The 21,640-nt window shown below is 40.8% G+C and overlaps 2 protein-coding genes across 3 annotated transcripts; both read right to left on the minus strand.

The window, feature by feature from the left end:
- Nucleotides 1-4,558: 4,558 nt before the first annotated feature.
- On the minus strand, nt 4,559-16,422 carry zmynd12 (zinc finger, MYND-type containing 12; the record flags this gene model as incomplete). The annotated part of the gene is made up of 8 exons (XM_080732651.1): nt 4,559-4,696; nt 8,271-8,407; nt 12,038-12,131; nt 12,619-12,741; nt 13,109-13,278; nt 13,467-13,638; nt 14,450-14,591; nt 16,283-16,422. The coding sequence occupies 8 exons, from the start codon at nt 16,420-16,422 to the stop codon at nt 4,559-4,561; spliced, it is 1,116 nt and encodes a 371-aa protein (XP_080588777.1).
- Nucleotides 16,423-16,959: 537 nt separating this feature from the next.
- emp3b (epithelial membrane protein 3b (MAM blood group)) lies at nt 16,960-20,915 on the minus strand. Of its 2 annotated transcripts, XM_080733166.1 has the most exons (5): nt 20,877-20,915; nt 19,599-19,686; nt 19,349-19,451; nt 17,956-18,096; nt 16,960-17,372 (listed from the first exon to the last, which is right to left on the minus strand). In XM_080733166.1, exons 2-5 carry the CDS (start codon nt 19,674-19,676, stop codon nt 17,197-17,199), a joined length of 498 nt encoding a protein of 165 aa, XP_080589292.1. In that variant the 5' UTR covers nt 19,677-19,686; nt 20,877-20,915; the 3' UTR covers nt 16,960-17,196. The 2 variants fall into 2 exon arrangements, with proteins under 2 accessions (XP_080589292.1, XP_080589293.1); XM_080733167.1 differs by lacking the exon at nt 20,877-20,915 and having other exon boundaries at nt 19,599-19,691.
- Nucleotides 20,916-21,640: the final 725 nt, after the last annotated feature.

Below are 21,640 nucleotides of genomic sequence, written 5' to 3' on the forward strand. Positions count from 1 at the left end.
TGGCCCACGGATTGGTTCGTTGAACTATTCTCACTTGATTCATTGTCAATGGAGCCGATCTAAAAGGTGCCGTTTAACTCACACGTTAACTCTTGGGGTAGACTTGTTCATGTACACTAAATAAATACATCGATTATTCAAGATATGGATTCTGCTTTGGGGTGTATTTCCCTCCAAGCACAGGGTTTAGGGCTTCTAGAAATGTTACACCCTTGGGAGAGTAAATTAAATACTTTTTTAAACTTATGCTTTTAGATGGCTCTTTTTTTTTCTTTCTTTTTTTTTACAAGAACAATAGCAGTTCAGACGTTCTGCTATTTATTTTTCATTTTTTTATTTTTCATTTAAAATATAGCACTTTATGATGAACAGATGAATTTTTCTGCTCAGATTACGTATTTGGGAAACGTGACATGGAGTGTGAAAGCTGAGTCTACACCGGCAAGCATAATATACCTCAAAACAGATGACTTCTCACTGCCATAGTATGAAACAACAGAAACCCAAACATACATATCAACACCAGGATACTTGTGGTTTCAGATGGGCCATGATATGCCAGGCTTTCCCTCCCTTTATATAGTATATCTAGGACATAGGTAGTTTGTGTATTTTGTTTTGTAAATATTAAGGTAGTAGGATTAGCTTTATTTCTAACTAGAATTCCAGCTGATGAAGTTGGAAGGGCTAAAACAACTGCCAATGTTAACATTTTGGGTAAGCTATTGTGTACAAATTGGTTTGTACGATACTGCAATGTTGGAGAAAAAAAAGAAGAAAAAAAAAGTTTCAACCGAAATTTGGTGCTGGAGCTTCTGGATTTGGCTAGATGTGATTTCCCAGTCATTCTATTTGCTGATGACAATTTAATGTTATTTTTTCTTTTTTTAACAAAGCGAGGCAACCTCCAAACTATGTCAGCATGATGTACAAATAAAAATAATGCAAAAGGATATATATTTTTTTCAGTCTGTTTGAACAGAATGTTACTTTCTCCTTCCTTTAATGGGAAAAAAACGATGTTTCTGGGGATTACCGTAGCCAAAATCTTTATTCATTTCTTTGCTCAAACTTTTGGTTCATCGTTTTCCAGTAGTTCACCTACCGGTCCACCTTCCACTACACTAGCAGACTCTGAGGTAACTGCCATTCATCTTCAAAACCATTCACAGTTTGATCCAAAGCACAAGCAAATCCTGTTTTGCCTCAGAATGTTTCTTTGTAGACTTGTTGACTCTTGCAAAATTCAGGGAAGCAGCCTGGATCTCCCTTTCCTCCCACCCCATTAAAGAAGAAGATGCATGTGATATATATATATATATATACACCGTATATATCCATCCAAGCAAGGGGTCTGCCTGTAAAATGATGCTCATCGACTGACAGCAGATACACTAACAACAATGGGGGGGGAAAGAGGTTGTAAACTATAACAAGGTGCAGCGTATGATGAAGTTTAACAGGCACTTTTTCCTTGCTTGTTTTTACATCATTCTTTTTTTCTTTTTCTTCTAATTTATGTTTTTCTTTTTTTCTCAAAGAAAAGAAAAAAGAAGTTGTGTGCACTAATATTGTCTCAATAAATTGAGACCGCTGTGAAGGTTGACCCCCTATACCCCTTTTTCATGTGGGGAGGTTTTACTAACTGTCTGGAATCTAACAGGGGCTTGAGGGCAGTAATCACACGGATGCCAAGTCTAAACATGGCAGATAAGGCAAGACAATGAAAGGTGACCCTTTTTTTTTCTTCTCCCGAAAGCTGTCAAGTTAATCGCAGTGTCTCCACTCTGAGATTTAACACCATTTACAGTACTGTGATGTTGTCCAGCATAATATTTACTGTATATTATCTATACATATATACAAAAGGAAAAAAAAAAACATTGAAAAAGAGAAGCTGTGAAATCCCCCGTGTCCCCATACAGTACTTGACATGCCCTGATTACCAACAGGTAAATTCGCCCCCCAACGCTACTTCTATTTGCTCTGCTGATAGGGTTGCCCAGAAGTACTGTCACTGGGCTACAGGTCAGCCTGCTTTATGAAAGGTCCTATGGGGTGACCACGTCCTATTTGGAGTCGTCACCCTTTTTTCCCAAGTTTTGTCTTTGTATTAAACTCTGTCATTCCACATTCATTGTTTTGAAGATACATGTAAATCAAAGATGACATATCCTCTTCAGACCTTAAAAACCAGCCATAGGAGAAATTACGATTTATTTTCTTCGCTGAACGCGATGCATCGTTTGAAACCATTCAGCCACTTTCATCCATAAGCACATCACGTCAGGCTAATGTTAACTGAGCAGGTTCAGAACAACTGTGCCCTAACAACTATGAAAATGCCTTTTCATTGTCTGGTGTCCTGTTGTGAGCATTGATCTGAGAAGATGTGTATTTCCTCAAAGGTGACCACGCACGTCGCTCAGCATGGTTCAGGCGTGGGTTCTGTCTGTCTGATCTTCTCAGATCAGTGGCCATTTCAAAGGAGAGACGAGGCATGGCATGGGAGATATTGACAAGAGCAGGGACGCCACCTACTAAATTACATGGAGAGAGAAAACACCAGGAAGGTGCAGTAGTGTGTCCACTGGTAGCCTCTTGTTCTCCCCTGGTTTAATGAGCTGATGAGGTGTTCCCGACACTGCCCTTTTTTTGAGTACCCAAAAAGCTCAAATTGTTTCAACTTTGAATGAGAGTGTGGCGTTTCAAATTATCTCTCAGTTAGTCATATAGCAGCTATGTAGCAGCTACTATGGTATGACGGTGCTTTCCAAACGCACCTCTATTTTAGAAAAGAAGAACAAAGCGAGAGGTTGCCCAGTGGACACAGCAGTTGAGTCACAAACTGGTCCCTGTTGGCCGTGGATATAAGATGTCATTAGCTCGAAATGTGTTTGGCCTGCCTGGAGCATGCACAGCAAAAGCCACTCTGTGTGTAAAAACGTATCAATATACAGTAAGTGTCAATTTTTACACTGGCTTAAAACTCACAGAGGATTTAGCTGTGCAGGTATGGAATACTGCAGACTGATAATTGTGTACAACTACACAACGCAAAAGGTTACTATTTATTTCTGAATTGCTGCTAATGTATATTTGGCTCAAATATTTAAAAGGGAATATGTGGAAATACCGTGCAAGTGTTTCCACGTTTCACTGCCTCTCAACACCTAGAAAATGAATCTCAATGCCAAAAACAAGCATTTTGTTGTATAATTCAGTACTAATAATACTAGTAATGAGATGAATTTAACATTGATTCTTTGTTTTGATATAAATAATTTTTTTAAAACTGTTTCAGAATTTGTATATAATATGTAGGATTTGAAAGCGATCATTAGGTTCCTTTCCTGTTTCCTTCCTCCAGGTTTGCAGTATCAATATTCAAAACCAATGATGGATAAAAGAAAAAAAAAAGAAAGAAAGAAAAAAAGAAATGTTTATGCCCCAATGCATTGATGCAGCTTCTCTGTTGGTTAGAATAGAGACAAATTCACTTTGTCCATCACTATTTATCACCACATGATGATATTGATTAAACACCTGAAGTGATAAGTGGCTCAGGACTTGTGCGCAGTTATGAGTCGTGCTAGACCACAATGTGAAAAAATTGATTTATCATTTTGACAGTGCGTTGCAAAATTCCCAAATCAGTTATAGTTCACCAATGTGCAAAACGATGTACATATATATCACTCTTTTTTTTTCTTTTCTTTTTTTTAGATCAAAATAAAGTCATTCAAAAAAGATGGAAACATGCTTATTTTTGTATTTGTACTTGTACAGTATGTAGCACAATACATTACAATGTCCAGTGTATGCTTATTTCATGATGTTGCTTGTTACCCTCTACCCCATGTTAATTAAGCACTTAATAAGCCCTATATACTTTGTTGTAGGACAAACAGCAAAAGTAGCCAAGCTCATGCCATACGTTTTGAAATGTTTAACATTTTTGGAACATTCCCACCCTAAAATAACATGGCCAGAATAAGGACGTCAGGTTGAAAGTGGTTAACCGTAGGGCAGCAGTGTGAGAGACCACAGAGGAGGGCTCAGTCTGGTGCATCATCATGTAACAGGGAGCTGGGTAGATGGCCAGGGCAGGCTAGTCAGTAGGTGCCGTTATTGGGGTGCAGTGGTGGAAAAAGTACTCACATTAGTTTGTACTTAAGTAAAGCATCAATACTGCAATGTAGAAACACTCACGTAAAAGTAAAAGGGGTCTCAAGTAAAAGGGGTCTGTCTGGACAAGTAAAAGTCCGGGATTCAAAATTGACTTGAGTAAAAGTTATTGGCATCAACATTCTTTTTTACTAGGTATAAAATAGGGCTAACGTGGTAAATGTATTTTTTTAATATTATAATGTATTTCTGTAAAGTAACCGGTAACTAAAGTTTTCAAATAAATGTAGTGGAGTAAAAGTACAATATTTGGATCTGAGATGTAGTGGAGTAGAAGTAAAAGTATTGGAAATTGGAAATACTCCAGTAAAGTACAAATACCCCTGCAGTTGAGCAATTGTACTCAAGTACATTACTTAAGTAAATGTACTTAGTTACTTTCCACCACTGTTGGGGCGTGTGTGGGTTCTCTCCGTAGCAGCAGCAGCAGGTCCTGAATAGGCTCCGTCAGGTTGTGGTTTGGGTCTAGCTTGCTCAACTGCAGGGCCCTGCTGCCAAACTCCAGGGCCTGACACACAAATGGAAACAAACAAACAGGCTACAGCTGTTATACTGTTCGGGCAGCTTAACTTATATAACATATTGTGACATGGGGCCGTGTACCAGTGGGTCTGACACTCCCCCTCCTGATTAGGGATGGGACGATATGAAAACTTCATGTCACGATTAATGTGACCAAAAAATAAATAAAAAAAAATATCCCCAACATCCATTATTCTGGGGCGGAACATTTGCCAAAAAATTGCCAATCTAGAAGCTCACAATGTGACGCGTTATAGAACGGCTATTTTTTGGCAAAGAGATTTGGTAGAGTGAAAAAAAGATGGTATCAAGTATGTAATGTCCCCTTCCAGGTCTGTTTTACCAATTATAGAGGTTCTAAGTGGTACCAGATATGCAGTTCGGCAAATAAAAGGTGAATGACGGAGGAGAATTTCACGATAAATTTCAATCTCCACATTACGATTATTGGGAGTGTGATTTTTTCACGATAAACGATAATAACAATTATCGTCCCATCCCTACTCCTGATCGCAATTTCCCAGAATTGCACCTTTCTAGTTCTCTTTGCATTTTACTTATGAGACTATTTACCTTCTTGTTTGTAAACTAGGGTTCATATTTGCTTTGCTTACTCTGGTTTGGCACTTGTGAGTGGCTCTGGATAAGAGTGTCTGCTAAATGTCAAAACTGTAATTGTAATAATCTTGACAACCCATTTGTAGTTGTATCTTAACTCAGTGTAAAAATGATATGTGATTCCTGGAGACATTTTTACCCATAGCAGGGGACTAATTGTTCTTTAGAATGTGTATTATGATTAAGCAATCAAGGAAGCATCTCAGCCCCCCATGGTTCTGCATAGCCTCACTTGGCCTTATTTACAACAGAAGGCATAAATCAGGTGCTGTAAGTGATTGTGGGCTCGCTGCAACAGCAGAAAGTAACATTTACTCAAGTACTGCCTTGCCATGTCTGCTGCACTTTGTCCCAGATGCTGGCCATGTGTGTTACAGTATATGACACAAGTCACAAAGACAGTCATCTACTCTGTGTGTGTAGCAGACACCACAGACTCCACCGCCATAGCCCCTCCTGAGCTAGCCATGGTTAACATGGCGGTCTTCTCTCGCGCCAAAGTCAAGAAACTCATCCTCCACAATGATTTTGCCATCAGCAACCGTATATCTCTGAGGTTTAGATCTCAAAGCTGCAGCTGAAGACGCTGCTGCTGCCGCCGCCATCACCAACCAGTAATGAGAGTACCCGAATTGTAATTTTTGGACAAAAACTACTAGCCTGGCACTGAATTTTAATTATTTAAATAATACCAACATAGTTTTAATGTACAGGATCTTCCTGAGGGTAAAACACACTGAGGCTGAGCAGAATTTTATTGATATAGTTAGACTGCTGTCATAATCATAATCCTCTCATAGTCGTAAACAGTGTATTTTATAGGCAACTAAGTTGTCTTGGGAACCAGCCATCCCTGAGCCATGTGGCACATAGATAAACACATGTGAACATGTCCTGTAACTTCAAATTAAAAAACAATGCCAATATCTTTGTACATTTGCCAAGCCGCACACACACGCACGCATGCATGCACGCATGCACACACACATACAACACAGTCAGAAACAACACAGTCAGCCAAGCTTTAAGCTTGAATAAAGCTTGGCTTTAAGCGAGCCCACAATGTTTATTCAGGAACAATATCTAGTTATTTATTTTTGGTCAAAATAAATAGCTGCAGCACCTTTATTAACTTGGACCAAAATTAGGATGCATAATAAGCTAAAATGACACAATATTGTTCTCCTGCGCAAACAGTGTTTCTCTGTTGTTCCACAGCTCTGCTGGAGCTGGCTGGAGTATTTTGTTTTCTTTAGGACTGTAAATCAGAGAAACAGGAAATGGCAAGATGATACCCCAAACTGCTGACACTAGGCAATCTGTGAATTTGACTAGAATGCAAATAAATGCTGTTAGAGAGCATGCACATCATGCTCGTGGGCCTTTGGCAGGTGAAAATGCACCCCTTAAAAGGTTTTCTTTTACATTAAATGTATGATCTGTGGTATAGAACCTCTCCACACTTCATAAATTTGCAACATTATACGCTGCCAGGACAGCAAAGGGCACGATGACAATGTAAACAGTCACACACAAACAGATACACAGACACACACACACACACACACACACGCACGCATACTCACAAACACGAGCGCACAAGCACGCATGCAGATCAGCACTCAGCCAAGTCCAACTACATCCTGGCATTGATCCACAAGTGTAGTGTGGGAATTGGGAAATGGAAGAGCTGACCTATGAATGGCAAATACAGACACAACTAAACTACAAGACGGGAATCACAAACTGGTGAACTGATTTGACCAAAAGACTTGAATGGATATTAAATACTTTTTGAGAGTGTGTCATGGTGTCTGGTTTATCCCTTCCCCTCTCCCCTCCCTGACCTACTAAACTCAAAAGACCTGGACAGGGTTTTAAGTCTGTGACAATCACCTGTTTGGTATACAGGCCTGCAGTATTCACATAATTCCTTTCTGTCTCTATGATGTCAGTCAGCCCGCCACTGAAATGCAGCACACTCAATTTACCTCAATTCACCTTATCATAAACGTTGTGTATATGCGATCAGACATGTAATCCTTGACAGCATGTCTGCACTGGCAGGAAACTGAATGACAGAGGACAGAGAGGCGGAATGTAGGATCAACTCCCTGACAAATCCTACTACCCGTCAATCCGGGGTGATAGTCTTTAAGGCTTTAGTAATTACAGCTAATTACTACAGCCTCCAGGCGGCGCAGCGTAGGATTGCGCATGTGAGGGGGAATGTGGAAAATGTGTCACAGTGTCAAACTTGAAGCAGCAATCTTCACAATTCAAAAGTACACACGCATGCCCTAGTGTGCATTTGTTAACATTCCTGAAAATAAAATTTGAATACTGGTCTTAAACATTGTCCCGAATATCGAATATATTCGAATATTATAATTATTCATATTTTTTATTGCGACCATAGGTCGCAGTTTACTGTCAGAACCATCACATCTTGACCGTATCCATCTGGACGGGTAACGCCTGACACTGTTGTTCCCCTCACACATCACTGTGACATCACAGGTGACATCACAGGTGACATCACAGTGATGTCAGATACTCAGAGCAGGGATCTCCATATATGGGCATAAACAGGTGACATCACAGTGGTGTGGCTGGTTCAGTCAGGGATCTCCTATATGGGTAACTGGTCCGATATACTGTACATCACAAGACATGGCGGGACCTTTATAAATATTTTTTGTTTGTATATGTTTACTTGACAGGGACAATAGGCTACAAAAACTATTTATCAAGTTAGAAAATAAATACAAAATAAAAATGTTATTGGATCCGAGCATCGTGCACGCTGTCCCTCCTCCTGTATCCTGTCATTTTATAGGGGGAAAATGTGTTTTTATAACTTGATACGTTGTTTTTTGCATTGTCTCTTTAAAATAAACATTATTGTGAAAAGCCAAGTGATCTCTTTATGGTGGCCTCACCTTCAGGCGGTCTCCTCCCAGGTACCAGAGCATGGCCAGACAATGGGCTACCTGTGCTGTGTCCTGCCTGAAGTCCTTCTCCCCAGCATCCAGTATGGTTGTAAGTATGTGGTCCACCTCAGCCTGCTGGGCCTTGTCTAAGGGGGAACGGAACGGAAACATAAAAAAGGTCATGTGTGCAAATATGTAGGCAATAGGCATGTGGAAGGAGAATTTGGACAGACAAAATAATATTTATTCATTCATACACATTTTATTTTATTATCTTTTAACCTACTCTGTCTGTACCTTTGATTTATTTATATTTTTGTCACAATGTCACTGTTGCAACCCGTAAACGCAAAGCAAGAGGACACAGGAACTAAAGAGAGAGATAACGTGCTAACTAATAACAGCTCAGCCAGGTCACACACCTCATCGGCTGATCAGGAAGCTTGTGTGTGAACTGCATTGAGGCTAACTGGCTGGTATCACATCTAGGCCAGTTGCTACTGGAGACGGTAATGATGCAGACAGAGGACAGCTAGAGAAGTGTCAGTGAATGATGCTCCTTAAGTCAGCCGCCATGACTGCTGGTGTTAAGACGGTGCAGTAGGCTAACATGTCTAAATATAGTATCACTGACCTTATTTTTCAGTGATATGCCAATGGAGCTCCATGCTCTCTGGGCTGGAGGGGAGATGCTGACATCATCTAATGCCGCACAGAGCTTCAGTGGCAGAATGGCGTAATAAAGGTGCAATTTGCTCAGCTGTATGACCAGCATTGAACCCTAAGGTGCATCGCAGGTCCTTAACTTAAATCCTGATTTTCTACACTTGCATCCTTTCCTTGCATGTTAGCAGGATGTAGGAGTTGGGAGGACAGATCAGAATAAGGAATGGAGATGCACCCCTAGCTTCCATATCATAGACTGTAAAAATAAATATGGATGGAGACCTGTGTGACGTCACCTATTGGTTTCTACACACCCGTTTTGAAGCCTCCATTTCATCTCATTCAAATCCACCACCATGGGATTTCTGGTCCTGAAAAACAGACGTTTTTTAAACTAACTACTGGATGGGAAGCGTGAGGGTGGGTCATCATTCAGTAGAATCTAACCTCGTTCCCAGCCTTACTCATCTAGCAAAGAGACCATTCCCTTCTTCTTATAAATAAAATGTAATAATAAATGCCATGGGAGCATTCTATATTAAAATGTGGCACTATGACTCAAATGCCCAAAGGGCAACATATACTCTATATATGGGCCTATACTGAAACATCAGTGATCTCCATAATATGGGCATAAAAGGGACAAAAATAAATGCTTACCAATAGCTTTCTTCACAAACATATTACATTATTCATAAAGGTGTCTACTAACACCTATCAGTTTGTTACAACCTACCCAACTCCCTTGGGAAACTGTAGTAAGTAGTAAAGGTGGCAAGCCTTCAACTACTTACCATGTGCAAGACGACACACCATTGGGGACATTTTCTGCGAAACAGTTCCTGTCAAGCAGGATAAAATATTTGCAGACTGTCTATCTTGCCAAGGAGGCCACACGTAAGAGATTCCAAAGTGGCAAGCCTCCAAATACGTACCATGTGCAAGACAACACTACTGGAGAAATAATCAGCAAACAGTTCCTGTCAAACAGCATCAAATACGGTATGTCTATCTCGCCAAGATTCCAAGGTGGCAAGCCTCCAACTACTTACCATGTGGAAGACGACTCACCATTGTGGAAGGTTTCAGCGAAACAGTTCCTGTCAAACAGGATAACATATTACCTCAGCAAGGAGGCCACACGGAAGAGATTCCAGAGTGATTCCAGAGTGGCAAGCATCCAACTACCTACCATGTGCAAGACGACACACCACTGGAGAAATGATCAGCAAACTGTTCCGGTCAAACAGCATCAAATAGTTCTATCTCGCCAAGAAAGCGCTCCTACTCTTTCAAGGGAAAGCCAATGTTTTCATAGCCACTTCAAGGCAGGATATCCACTCAAAGGTACATCCCCCAGCCATGATGAACAACTGCGCCCTCTGGACATGACACGTGTGTCGCAGGGACTTACCTCCAATCCAACCCTTGATGCTCAGTGCCAAGCAGGGAGGCATTTTGGTCCCATTTTTATAGTCCTTGGTATGACCCAGGCCATGACATTTAACCCCAACTCTCAGGGCGGACACTCCAACCACAAGGCCCCTGAGCTGGTAGCTCGCACAAAGAGGCTGGATAATCTGACCTACACGGCTTGGATGCTGTTTATTTTGTTTGTGTATATATAGTATATATTTATACTTGGTCATCATTTCTTGTTTTTCATAGATTTTACGTGCACTATGCAGTTTAAAATAAACGTAATCTGGGGACTCTGTGACCATTTTTATATCCTTTATTTTAAATGATATATACTGTATATGTAGCAGAGTGACTAACTGCCTTAGCCTGATGGCCTCAAAAGTCTAGTGTCTCCCCCGGTCCATAGGGAAGTCCCTTTGATCTAGTGGTTAAGATGTTAGACTTCCACGTGGGAGCCCCGTGTTCGAATACTGGGCGTTGTATACATTTATGGACATCACAAACATGGATTTAGACTCTTGGATTACATTTCATCAATGTTAATTAGAAGGAAGAAATCACACCGGTGTGAATAAGTGAGTGGTGGTGATGATAGATAGATAGACCTAGGGGGTCATCCCATGGTATCATGTCATCAAATACTGATGACATGATACCATGGGAAAACCCTTGGAAAAACACATGGTCATACATGCAAAGCCACTTTTTTGGAGCGATTAGAACCGCCAATTATTGGTGTCCAATAATTATCTAATTATCCAAATTACGCAAACTAAACACAACAGTAGAAAATCTAGACATCTTTATTTGACTCTCTAAGAACCCCAAGAATCAAAATATACCACTCAACAAAGACAATTAAGGTCACTACAATTTGATGGATAGACCAGCTGAAAAGTACAAGTTCATATTGGCCAATTCTATTTTATTCATTTTCTGTTTCAGTTTTTTGCCCAGGCCCTCCCGGTACCCCTCCCAGTACCCCAAGGGCAATTCCCGTCTGTTTTCCAATGTATTCTATTCCTTAACCTTACCAATCAAAAATACCACTTGTAGAACTTATGAGAACTCAATATTATAGACCCAGGATGAACACAGAATTTGTGCTCATCATGTAACGTGTAACGTATTGGGCCCTTTAAATACAATTTCCGTACATACAATTTAGGAATTCCATCAAATCTTTAAATACACAGCATTTATGCATTCTCCAGCAGCCAATAAAGTTTAATATACAATTTTATGGTTTATAAAGGATAATGACAGATGATGAGTTTCATTCATGCAGTAAATACTTTCCTCAGATCCTCTGGTTTATTTGATATTCTGTTGCATCTAGTTACTTGCTTCAGCAGAGCGCGCAAGACAGTACTGCGTTCGGCTGTGTATATAGGTAGGTATGTAGGTAGGTAGGTGGGTAGGTAGCCATGTGTGTTTAAGCCCGTAGCCCAATCAGGGACCAGCATTTCTGGCAACGTCATCATTAACAGCCAATGAGGGACCAGCATTCCTGGTGATGCCAGTGGTGAGTGCACCTCATGGCGCGCTCTGCTGGCGCACAAGTACTGTAGGCCATACATAGCCTACTTGTGCACAAGTCACAAGTTGGCACCTCGACAGAGTGCAGTTCTAGTCTGTTCTTTAATCATATTATATGTTTATTCTATTCCATTCAAAACAGGACTCACCAAAAGGAGCTTCAAATGACACATTGGACTTTTGGGCATCATCAGTGTGGCTCTCAAAAGGTTTGGTCAGATGGGAATGCCATGTACTTGCCACCTACAATGCAAAGACAAATCGAGGTACAAAGACAAATTAAGTAGAGCTCTAGTGTTGTGGCTTACTCGGCAGTACCTGCTGTACCTCACGTATTCGTCTCAATCTTGGGTTCCCTAATATACATATGTCTCCTTAGAGAACACATAAAAGTGTTCAGATGCACTCTCTGCACCCAATTAGAAAAGTGACACTTTGAGGGCTGGAAAGCAAGCAAGTTAATCCACCTAGTTTGGATCAGTGCCAGTGGTGTAAACATTATTGAAAAATGGCATCATCAGTCAGGGAGGCAGGCAAGGAATGTTTATATGTTTAGCATGTGTCATATATAAAGGTAATTCAAAGTGCATTAAAAAACATAAAATGTTTTTAAATGGAAGGAATAAAAAGTAAAATAGAAGGCGTAATAGAAGGCATAAACTAATATGCCTAATACTGTACTAATTTGCACTAATAATGCAAATAAGGCCAAAATATAAATATGAAATACCTCAGAGTATAGGGAATGTGCAATGGCCATCTTCCCCTGTTTCACAAACACGTTTGCCATGAGAAAGTAGCCGCTGCAGGTGACAGTGCTGTGCAGACCGTATTCTTCACTGGCATAGTACACCTTAACACAAAAGCAGACAAAAGCAGACCGTCTGTCAGACTTGGAATCAGCTTTGTTCTCTTGGTAAGAGAATAAATAATTGCCACTAAATGCCATTTAAGATGTTTGATACCACAGATGCAATGATGTAAGGTATAATAAAATAGATTAAGCTGAAATCAGCGGCCATTTCCCTCGGAAGGTTGCAGGAGACTGACAAGTGACTAAAAGTTGGAGAACTAAATGCAGAGTTCTAAAAGGATACAATTCTAACCCAGTAGGTACAAATGTAATGTAAGCTATATTCATAACAATGCTAACCAAATCAGCATACATTCATATATTATGTTCCCAAAATCATTGGCACACTGGCAGCAAAGATACAGACGTCGTTGGCGAAGCTGAGCAGGGCGGCCTCCAGGTTCCCTTTGGCGGCGTAGAGCCGACCCAGGTTCCTGTGCAGCTGATGGCGGACTGCCTGGCCGCAGTCTGGGTTCTTCATCACTGTCCACTCTGCCTGGGATAGGTACTCCTCTGCCTGGGGTAGACTGCCTAGACCTACAGGTATTACAGGTATGTGCACAGATCACACACTGTACAATAAACAACCACACATGCATGCCTGAATACACTGACAAGACATTGGTGGTGTCCACGAGGAAAGGGATCAATCTGACCAGCACCTTAAAACAAAACCAAGCACTAGAATTATTGTAGGTGGAATATCAAATAAATGTCCTCCTCACCCACGTTGGCTTCACCCAGCAACAGGTAGGCAGGGACCAGCTGGACGGCGCTAGGACCATAGATGTCCATGGCACAGCGCAGGGAGAGTTGGGCAGCCGGCAGAGCCTCCTGGTACTTTCCCTCAGAAAGCTTGCTCTGGGCCACCTCCCTGGAGATCTCTATCAGCTGCTCCTGGGTGAACGGGGAAACCAAACACCAGATGCGTTTCTTTTCTTTTTTTTTTTTTTGCAAAAAGACACAGGGACAGTTACCCTCCTTGTTCTATGTAGATCATTTGGAAATCTGAGGTGGTAACCAATGGAGGAATGTGATCCTATAAGCCAGCTGGGAGTCCATCTGGGTTTGAAATGGATGCAAATCTTAACCAACTGACCATTGGGGCAAAGATGCATTTGTTGTACAAAAACAGAAAACCTTTTAAAAAGTCTGAATGTCACTATAAACATCCAAACGTAGAGCTGGCAATTTAAATGGAAAAGGCAAAGTGACTGGGCCAGACAGTGAGCCAATAGAGCCTTTTCTTCAGCCCTGTACAAAAAGAAAAAAATATTATAGGGGAAACATTGATTTCAGCAGCGGTAAAAAAAAGAAAAGTGCAGAGATCTGCCTATATTTAGCTGCAAACATTGCAATATGTAGCAAATTATTTAGATCATTTAAGGCCTCTGCAGGGTTTTCTCATTACTTTTGTCAATGGTATGTTTATTTTTATGTATATTTACAAAGGTGTCATAGATGAGTGTTAAGGGCCATTCACAGTATAGTTTTAAAAGTCAAGTCATGGCAGTGTTCACACAGAATATAAAATCTACAACGTACAATGGTGAACAATATAGTTATAGTTATCTTTATAGTTAACGTGCCCGGTGGGAATGGTGCTTTAGTGAACAGGCTATGAGGTAGGGCTAACAGCATTGTGAGCACATCCAGTCAACCATCCCTTAATATGTCCCCTGGGACAGCACATACAGTAACTGCTCACCTGTTGGAGCAGTGTTTGGGCGCGGCGGACGTCACGATCACTCAGCAGGGAATAGAAGGGTGGCGGGGTGCGAATGGGAACAAGCAGCTGACAGATCCGCTCATGGATCCCCACCCAGTCAGCACGCTGGTGCTCTGTGTCACTAAAGGGGAAAAAATCAAACCTCGGTTCGAAGTGGAGCGGTGAATTTGAGCAGCTGTACCCTATGTGAGTGAGTGAGTGAGTGTAAACTGTGCCTGTGAGTGAGTGGTGAGTGTGCCTGGCCTGCACAAAACAGCGCCCCTCCTTTAACTAGTGTGTTGTGTGTGGCCACTCAAGGTATTGCCCAGGCTACGGACAGGGCCAGCCAGCCAGCCAGCCAGCCAGCCAGCCACATACCCACGGATATACCTGTTCATTGGGAGCGCTTTCACCGCTCCAAAAATAGAAACACGGGCAGTACAGGCCTACTGTACGCTGGCTGCATGCATTCAAGTATGAAAATTGGCACCCCCCTGTCCTGTCCTTTCCTCTCCCCCTCCCACTTGCTCCTGCATGGGGCACATATGAGGAATTTGTAAATGTGTAAATCACATACTGTAAATGTGGGCTAATACAGAACACAAGATGGTCTCTAGGATCCAATGAAAATGCACTGCCTTTGAATCAGAATGCTTTGGTAGACACTATGGACTAATCTAACAAATGAATCCCCCCAAATACAGTTGGACTGATTGATTGATTTATTGATTGATTGAAGACTTTATTTGAAGTATGTAAAGGAAAAGGTACAGTTTCATCTATCCACTCTGACTGTGACAAGGCTTATACCTCAATTTCCCCCTCAGGGATTAATAAAGTATATCTCATCTCATCATACTCCTAATAGTCTTTTTCAGTTTTACACAGTGTCTCTCTGTGTGTGTGTGTGTGTGTGTGTGTGTGTGTGTGTGTGTGTGTGTGTGTGTGTGTGTGTGTGTGTGTGTGTGTGTGTGTGTGTGTGTGTGTCTGTAATAGACCATACAGACAGACAGACAGCTCCTCCCACATGTTTTCCCTTCCCCTCACCATCCTTTGTTTTTTGCAGCATAACTTGAGGGTTGTGTAGTAGTGTGTGTGTGTGTGTGTGTGTACAATGTTCCATTGATTCATGAAATGCGCGTCACATGAAACACATTCGAAAGCCTTGGAAAGACACCATTGACTGTAAAAAAAAAAAAGAAAAAAAGAAGAAAGAAAAATAAACACAAGGTTGGAGAGCTGAGGGGATATAAATTGGTTGTTTAAAGCTCCCCTCTCAGAGAATGGCTTTTGTGGCTCATCCCTTGTAAGCCCAAGACAGGAGCAAAGCCTGTCACCAAATGCAGTAGAACTCTTCTTGACTCCACTGTGTTGCAGAGGGAAGTTTGCCAAGTTAACTTCTTTGATGTCTGTGTCTCAAAGATTTATATGTTCAACTTAATTGTTGCCCCATTTTGTGATATAACAAACAGGCTGTTCTTTCACAATTCGCTGACAGTCACATGTGCAGAAAAAGGCAAAGGGAAAAAAAATCCTTTGTGGTTAAGTTCATTTCCAGCTGTTCGTCTCTCTCTGCCACATTTTCACATGCAGGTTTTCATGCCAAAACGTTCCACGATTGTTGTAAAAGTCTTGTGAGCAATGCCACCTAGTGTTCAAACTGTAGACATTCCAACAGCTCATTTATGACAACTTCGTGAAATAATAACGCACTATTTGTTTCATTTGATTAAAAATATATATTGTTTTAAATTAATCTATAGAAATCATCATCATCATATAATAACAACAACAACAACAACAACAACAACAACAATACAACACAGAACTCACCAGTAGAATGTGACGCGACACTTGGTGCATTGCAGGTGTGCTGGTCTTTGACAAACTTCACATAACCTTTTTACACCTTTAGTGTTTGCAAGAGGGTTTATAGTGGATATCTCCTTTGAAGCTTGATGTTTATTAGGCATTTCCACCCAAGTCGACTAGTAAATTCACCCTTTTTTGTGCTATGTAGGCTACAGGTATGTAATGCTAGCTGCAACCACCGGTTGAAACAGAGTGTTTCTGTTTATGGCAAACTCAGTGGAAGGCTACACTCTGTTGCCATGGCGATAATAATAATCCTTGAACTTGTGCAGCATTTCCGTTCAATCTACGAACCAAACACTGTATTTTATGACAACTTTAAAGGCCAGTGGACTGTGTTGGAACTTGGATAATTAAGATACATCAATTCAATTTAAGAAATGCACGACAAACAACAGTTTGGGAAGGGTTAAAATAGGTACCAATCAACCATAGAAAGAAGTCAAGAATTCTGTTTATTCATAAAGGTACAAAAATATATTTTAAAACTGTGCTCTATGGATAAAAAGCAACTCGACTCGAGTGACATTTAAATCTAAATATCAAAAAAAGAGAATGAGGGAAAAAAAACATAATACTCTTTTGGCATTATTTGTCAAAATGAATAAATACTAATTATATACATGCCTATAATATAGGATAATCAGCCATTGCATTCTAATTGGGACTTAAGGCTATATAGGCTATACATATAAAAGCCTGTTATTAAAACAACATATTTGTCAAAGCCTGAACAATCAACAGAGGCACCATTAACTAGCATATGTGTCAAATCATTCAGATAGCCTGCTGCTATGCAGCAATATTATGAAAGCCATATAATGTATTTGATTTTGTTAACTTGGAACACTGTCACATCCACCTCTTCCATGCTGTTACTGTTTCTTCCGCAGATGGATGTACATGATCCCACTACACAGCAGCAGAGGCACACACACCCAGGCCAGGATGAAGCAGTAGCCAAATTGTCCTGAAAGCGTTTCTTTGGAGACCTGAAGTATCTCTTTGTGGTGTAATGTGTAGATGAGAGCTGCAGCAAATGCTGTCAGACCTGCAACAGACAGTAAGGATGGTGAACACATGCCTTTCATAAAACAAATGTACAGGTAAGGAAGCATCAGGACAATACTAGGTAATCTACAAACATCATTTAACCTTGTAATTAACCATAATAAACACATATTCTAACTCAGTGGTCCTCAACCAGTGGTCTTTGAGGGGGTTCCAGGTGGTCCCCAGCTAAATGATGGAGAGTTGGTAACCAAATGGACCCTTATAGATCTTTAACTATCCTTACAGGTCCATTTGGTTTAATTTTACACTCTCAAGAGTTAAATTATTGTTAAACATCTGCATTACTTAATTAAAGAATTGTTATTTGGATCAACATTTGCCTGTTATCTCTTCCATGGAAGCATGGGATTGTGGACAAAATCTTATCCAACGACAACAAAATATTTGCGTCTTAGAGGCTAAATCTGTCTGTGGGTCTGTGGCTCAAATGCCCAATAAATAACCTTGATATGAAAAAGGTTGAAAACCACTGTTCTATCTGGTATGATAGTGACAGGTTATTGGGACAAAGAGCCGGGTCAGGCTAAATTGGTGCTTTGTTTGTCTCTTATCATCATTACCTGCAAAGACTTGACACAGGCCTGTAAAGTAGAAGAGGCCACCCTTGGACATGGTGAACAGCTGTCCCAGGAACACCAGGAAGGACACAGAGGAGAAGACCAGAGACAGAACCATCAGGACCTGGACTGCCTGGAGCCACTCTGAGGGAGGAACCACAACGACCAATGCTGTCATCATTCTTACCCCCGATAAGATCTATTTTGCTTTCCTCAATGACAGGTATGCATTTATTTAGTTGTTGAGTGAGGTGGATTATGGGGGGGTTTACATTTGCAATGAAAAAAAAAAAAAAAAAAACATCTGCAGTTACATGCTTTTCCATTAGCTTTGACCCAAGGATGATGCAACATCCGTTCCATGTTTTTTTGGCAAAATATTATTATTATGATTATTTCTGGGTAGGCCATAGCTTTGTGGGTAGAGTCCATCCGGTAAGCAGAAGGTCATCAGTTCATCTCCTGACCCTGGTCTATTTGTCTCTGAGCAAAACACTGAACCCCTTAACATTCCCCCCCCAGAGTGCTTATCATGACCATCCGAGCTGCCATATCAGTTGGATGAAGCTGAAGCTGAGTTCCCCCTGTGGGATTAACTCTTAAGTCTCACTTTCTCTCTTTTTATTATTTATTTTCTCCTATTTAGTCGTAGTAATTTCCCCCCATGTTTGCATATAGTCCCTGTCACTGCCAACCCCTACTGCTGGCATTGGGAAGGGTGTAGACCACCACATGTCTCCTCCAATATACATGGAGTCGTCAGCGACTTCTTTCCACCTGACAGTGATGAGTTTCACTTGGAGGGCATAATGCATGTGGAGGTACACACTATTCTTCCCACCTGTTCAGCTCCCTGCTGAAAAGGTGATCTGACCAAACTGGGTTGGCCCTCTGCCCTATGGCCAGTTCCAATCAAGGAACCACATTACTCCACAACCTTGAATGGATGATGATAATCTGCTCTGTTTTAAAACCAGAAACCAGGGTCTCTGTTCTCTGGTTTGTGGTTTGTTAGGAGAGACTTGATCACAGAAGCTTTAAAAATGGCTGAAAAAAAGGAGGGTGGGTCAATGTTAAGCCCTGTTTCTTTTTTTATGGCAAAAATAGCTGATCTACAATCTCACAGCAAGTCACAGTGCAACTTCCAGCTTTGAAAAATGCTCGCCTAGAATGAAATGCCCAAAACAGGGACGCCTGAATGGGTTCCCAGATTGCTTGTAGTGTATGGTAAATCAATGGGCGTGGATCTGCAAACAACATTCAGAGGTGGAGAAAATATTGATAAAAGAACTGAATTTGAGCTTAAAGGTGAACGCTAAGGGGTGGCAATTGCCATCCCCTGGGACCACAAATGATGCCCTTGCTTGATCAGGAGGTCAATAAAATGGTTCCTTACCAGTTTCTCGGGAGGAAGCACACAACCAGGTTCCTGTGTCATTGTCGAACCTGCAGTTGTACCACAGGTCGGAGTTCTCCAGGCCGTCCCAAACCCACCAGGACTAGACAGACAGACAGACAGACAGACAGACAGACAGACAGACAGACAGACAGAACAAAATATACATAATTGTATTACGTTTTACTAATTATTGACTGATTTGATGAAAGTTCATTAGTATTAATCATGACATCAAATTGATTTCTACCTTCTCCATGGTGGCGATGAAGAGCATAGCCAGAGTGATGAGATGCAGGAGGGTAATAAACATCAGCAAGTATGCCATTTTAAGTTCCCTGTCAAAAACATCATGTGCCCAGCAAATGCATGCATGGGAACAATGTGAAAAGTCATCATTATTCGTTTTATCATTTTCATTTAGCAAATTTCTTACTGCCACACTTGTGTTATACTCTCCTGATTTCCTTTTAAACCCAAAATGGAAAATGTGAGTAGCAAGACAAAGAATACTCTGTGTTACGTAAGACTCCGTTCCAAAACAGAGTGCCAATGAACTTTTTTTTTTTTTAAACTACTCTTTGACTGGCCCATGTGTTAACATAGTACAGTGAGTGAACCTGTAGTAGAGAAAGTGGGTGAGGTTCATTGAAATCAAAATGGTGTCAAAATATTTACTCAATTTACCTCAATAAACTCCTGAAGGGTGGCGTTTTGGGGTTCTTTTTCATGGCTCGGAATAAACAGCATGTTTTTGAACCTACACCTGGTGTTCATTAAAGCAGCTCTACTCTACTTGTAAACTCTTCAGACTTCAAGTATAAAGTTAAGGATGGGATTTTACATGGTTGTTAGAAAGAAATTGAAGACCCAGCTGCATCTGTAATAAGAGTAATTGTAGCCCACAAAGTTGTTGAAAAGAAATCAGACAAAAAGTGAAAAAGAGTGAGAGGGAAGAAAATGGACAGGATGAAATTATCTATGGATCTTTATCTTAAGGAAAAGTCCAAATGGATGGGTGTCTGTAGATATCTTTATCTGAAGGAGAGGTCCAACTGGGTGGGCATATGAGTACTCCATGATTGTCAAATTATATCATTAGTTACTGTACCATAGTTTACACCCATCAGTGAAAAGTGAATGAAACATTATAATTCATTGGAAATGGCCTAAAGAAAATGAGACTAAGGCTTTTCAAAAATAATGACCCAACCCTATCCATATTATTTCAACAAGTACTGTTCAACATAATGCACATTATCATCATCATCATCATCATCATCATCATCATCATTATCATTATCACAAAGCTCAGAAATATATTGCTATGATTCATGTTATGATCACAAATGTCTCGTCTCTCGACACTATTGTGAATGCCAGTGATTTCTCAAGATTGGACCAGATGCAACAAAATCATTTCAGTGCTATTTCTGATTTGATTATGGCATACAATGAAATCACTTATTAATATCCAAGTTACATTATATTCATAGAAACCATATTAGTAAATAAAATGTCCACTCACCTTGGTTTTAGATCTTGTTCTTCTTAATCTGACCTCACCAGCTTGCCTCACAACTCCTCAATATTACGCCCCTCTCAGTGGTCCTCTCATTTCCAGGGGAGCCACACCTCCTTTATTTTTTTTTCACCCACGCCATCCACAGTTTCCAGGGGGAGGAATGTAGAGTTCCCAAAAAGAAACTCTAAACGCCCATTTCCTTTTAGTTGAACAGAGCTCCCTTTTTGCTCTCCCTTAAGCCTGAATATATACTCTGCCGTATGACAGTGTGTGTCCCGCACCAAAAATAGCTGATCTACAAGCTCACAGCTTATCCCATCAGCAACGCACTGTGAGCTTGTGTTTTAGGCATGCGACACCGTCTTGCGGTGGAGTGTAAATCATGCATCACACTCCCTCAGTGCAGAATCACCGTCCAAAAAAGAGTCAAAGCCAGACCCACCCATGGGCAGTGGAACGAGTGGCTCGACCACATGAAAAGATCTGTACTGTAAACAGTCCATTTAGAGTGAACCTAAATGACCATGCTGCCACTCCTCATCCATCTGTGTTGTGAATCATATGAAAAATAAACATGCAGCTACTGTATAGCTTGTTTTTATTTCTTTCTTTTACTATTGCAGGGAATAATGATGAATGAGAATGGAATGTAGGCCGTTAGGGCTGTAAATAAGAAATTTGCAGGGAATAATGATGAATGAGAATGGAATGTATAGGCCGTTAGGGCTGTAAATAATAAGAAATTGTTCTTAATGTCTTGCCTTTGC

Source organism: Nannobrachium achirus, assembly GCF_963921795.1.
Source record: "Nannobrachium achirus genome assembly, chromosome: 9".
Lineage (NCBI taxonomy): Eukaryota > Metazoa > Chordata > Actinopteri > Myctophiformes > Myctophidae > Nannobrachium > Nannobrachium achirus.

Bases quoted from the DNA above. Each gene is read 5' to 3' on its own strand.
- emp3b (XM_080733166.1), bottom strand. From the start codon at position 19,676: ATGGCATACTTGCTGATGTTTATTACCCTCCTGCATCTCATCACTCTG. The intron at 19,452-19,598 runs GTAGAAATCAAT...CTGTCTGTCTAG, and splicing joins TCATCGCCACCATGGAGAAG to TCCTGGTGGGTTTGGGACGG. The intron at 18,097-19,348 runs GTAAGGAACCAT...TTCCTCCCTCAG, and splicing joins TGCTTCCTCCCGAGAAACTG to AGTGGCTCCAGGCAGTCCAG.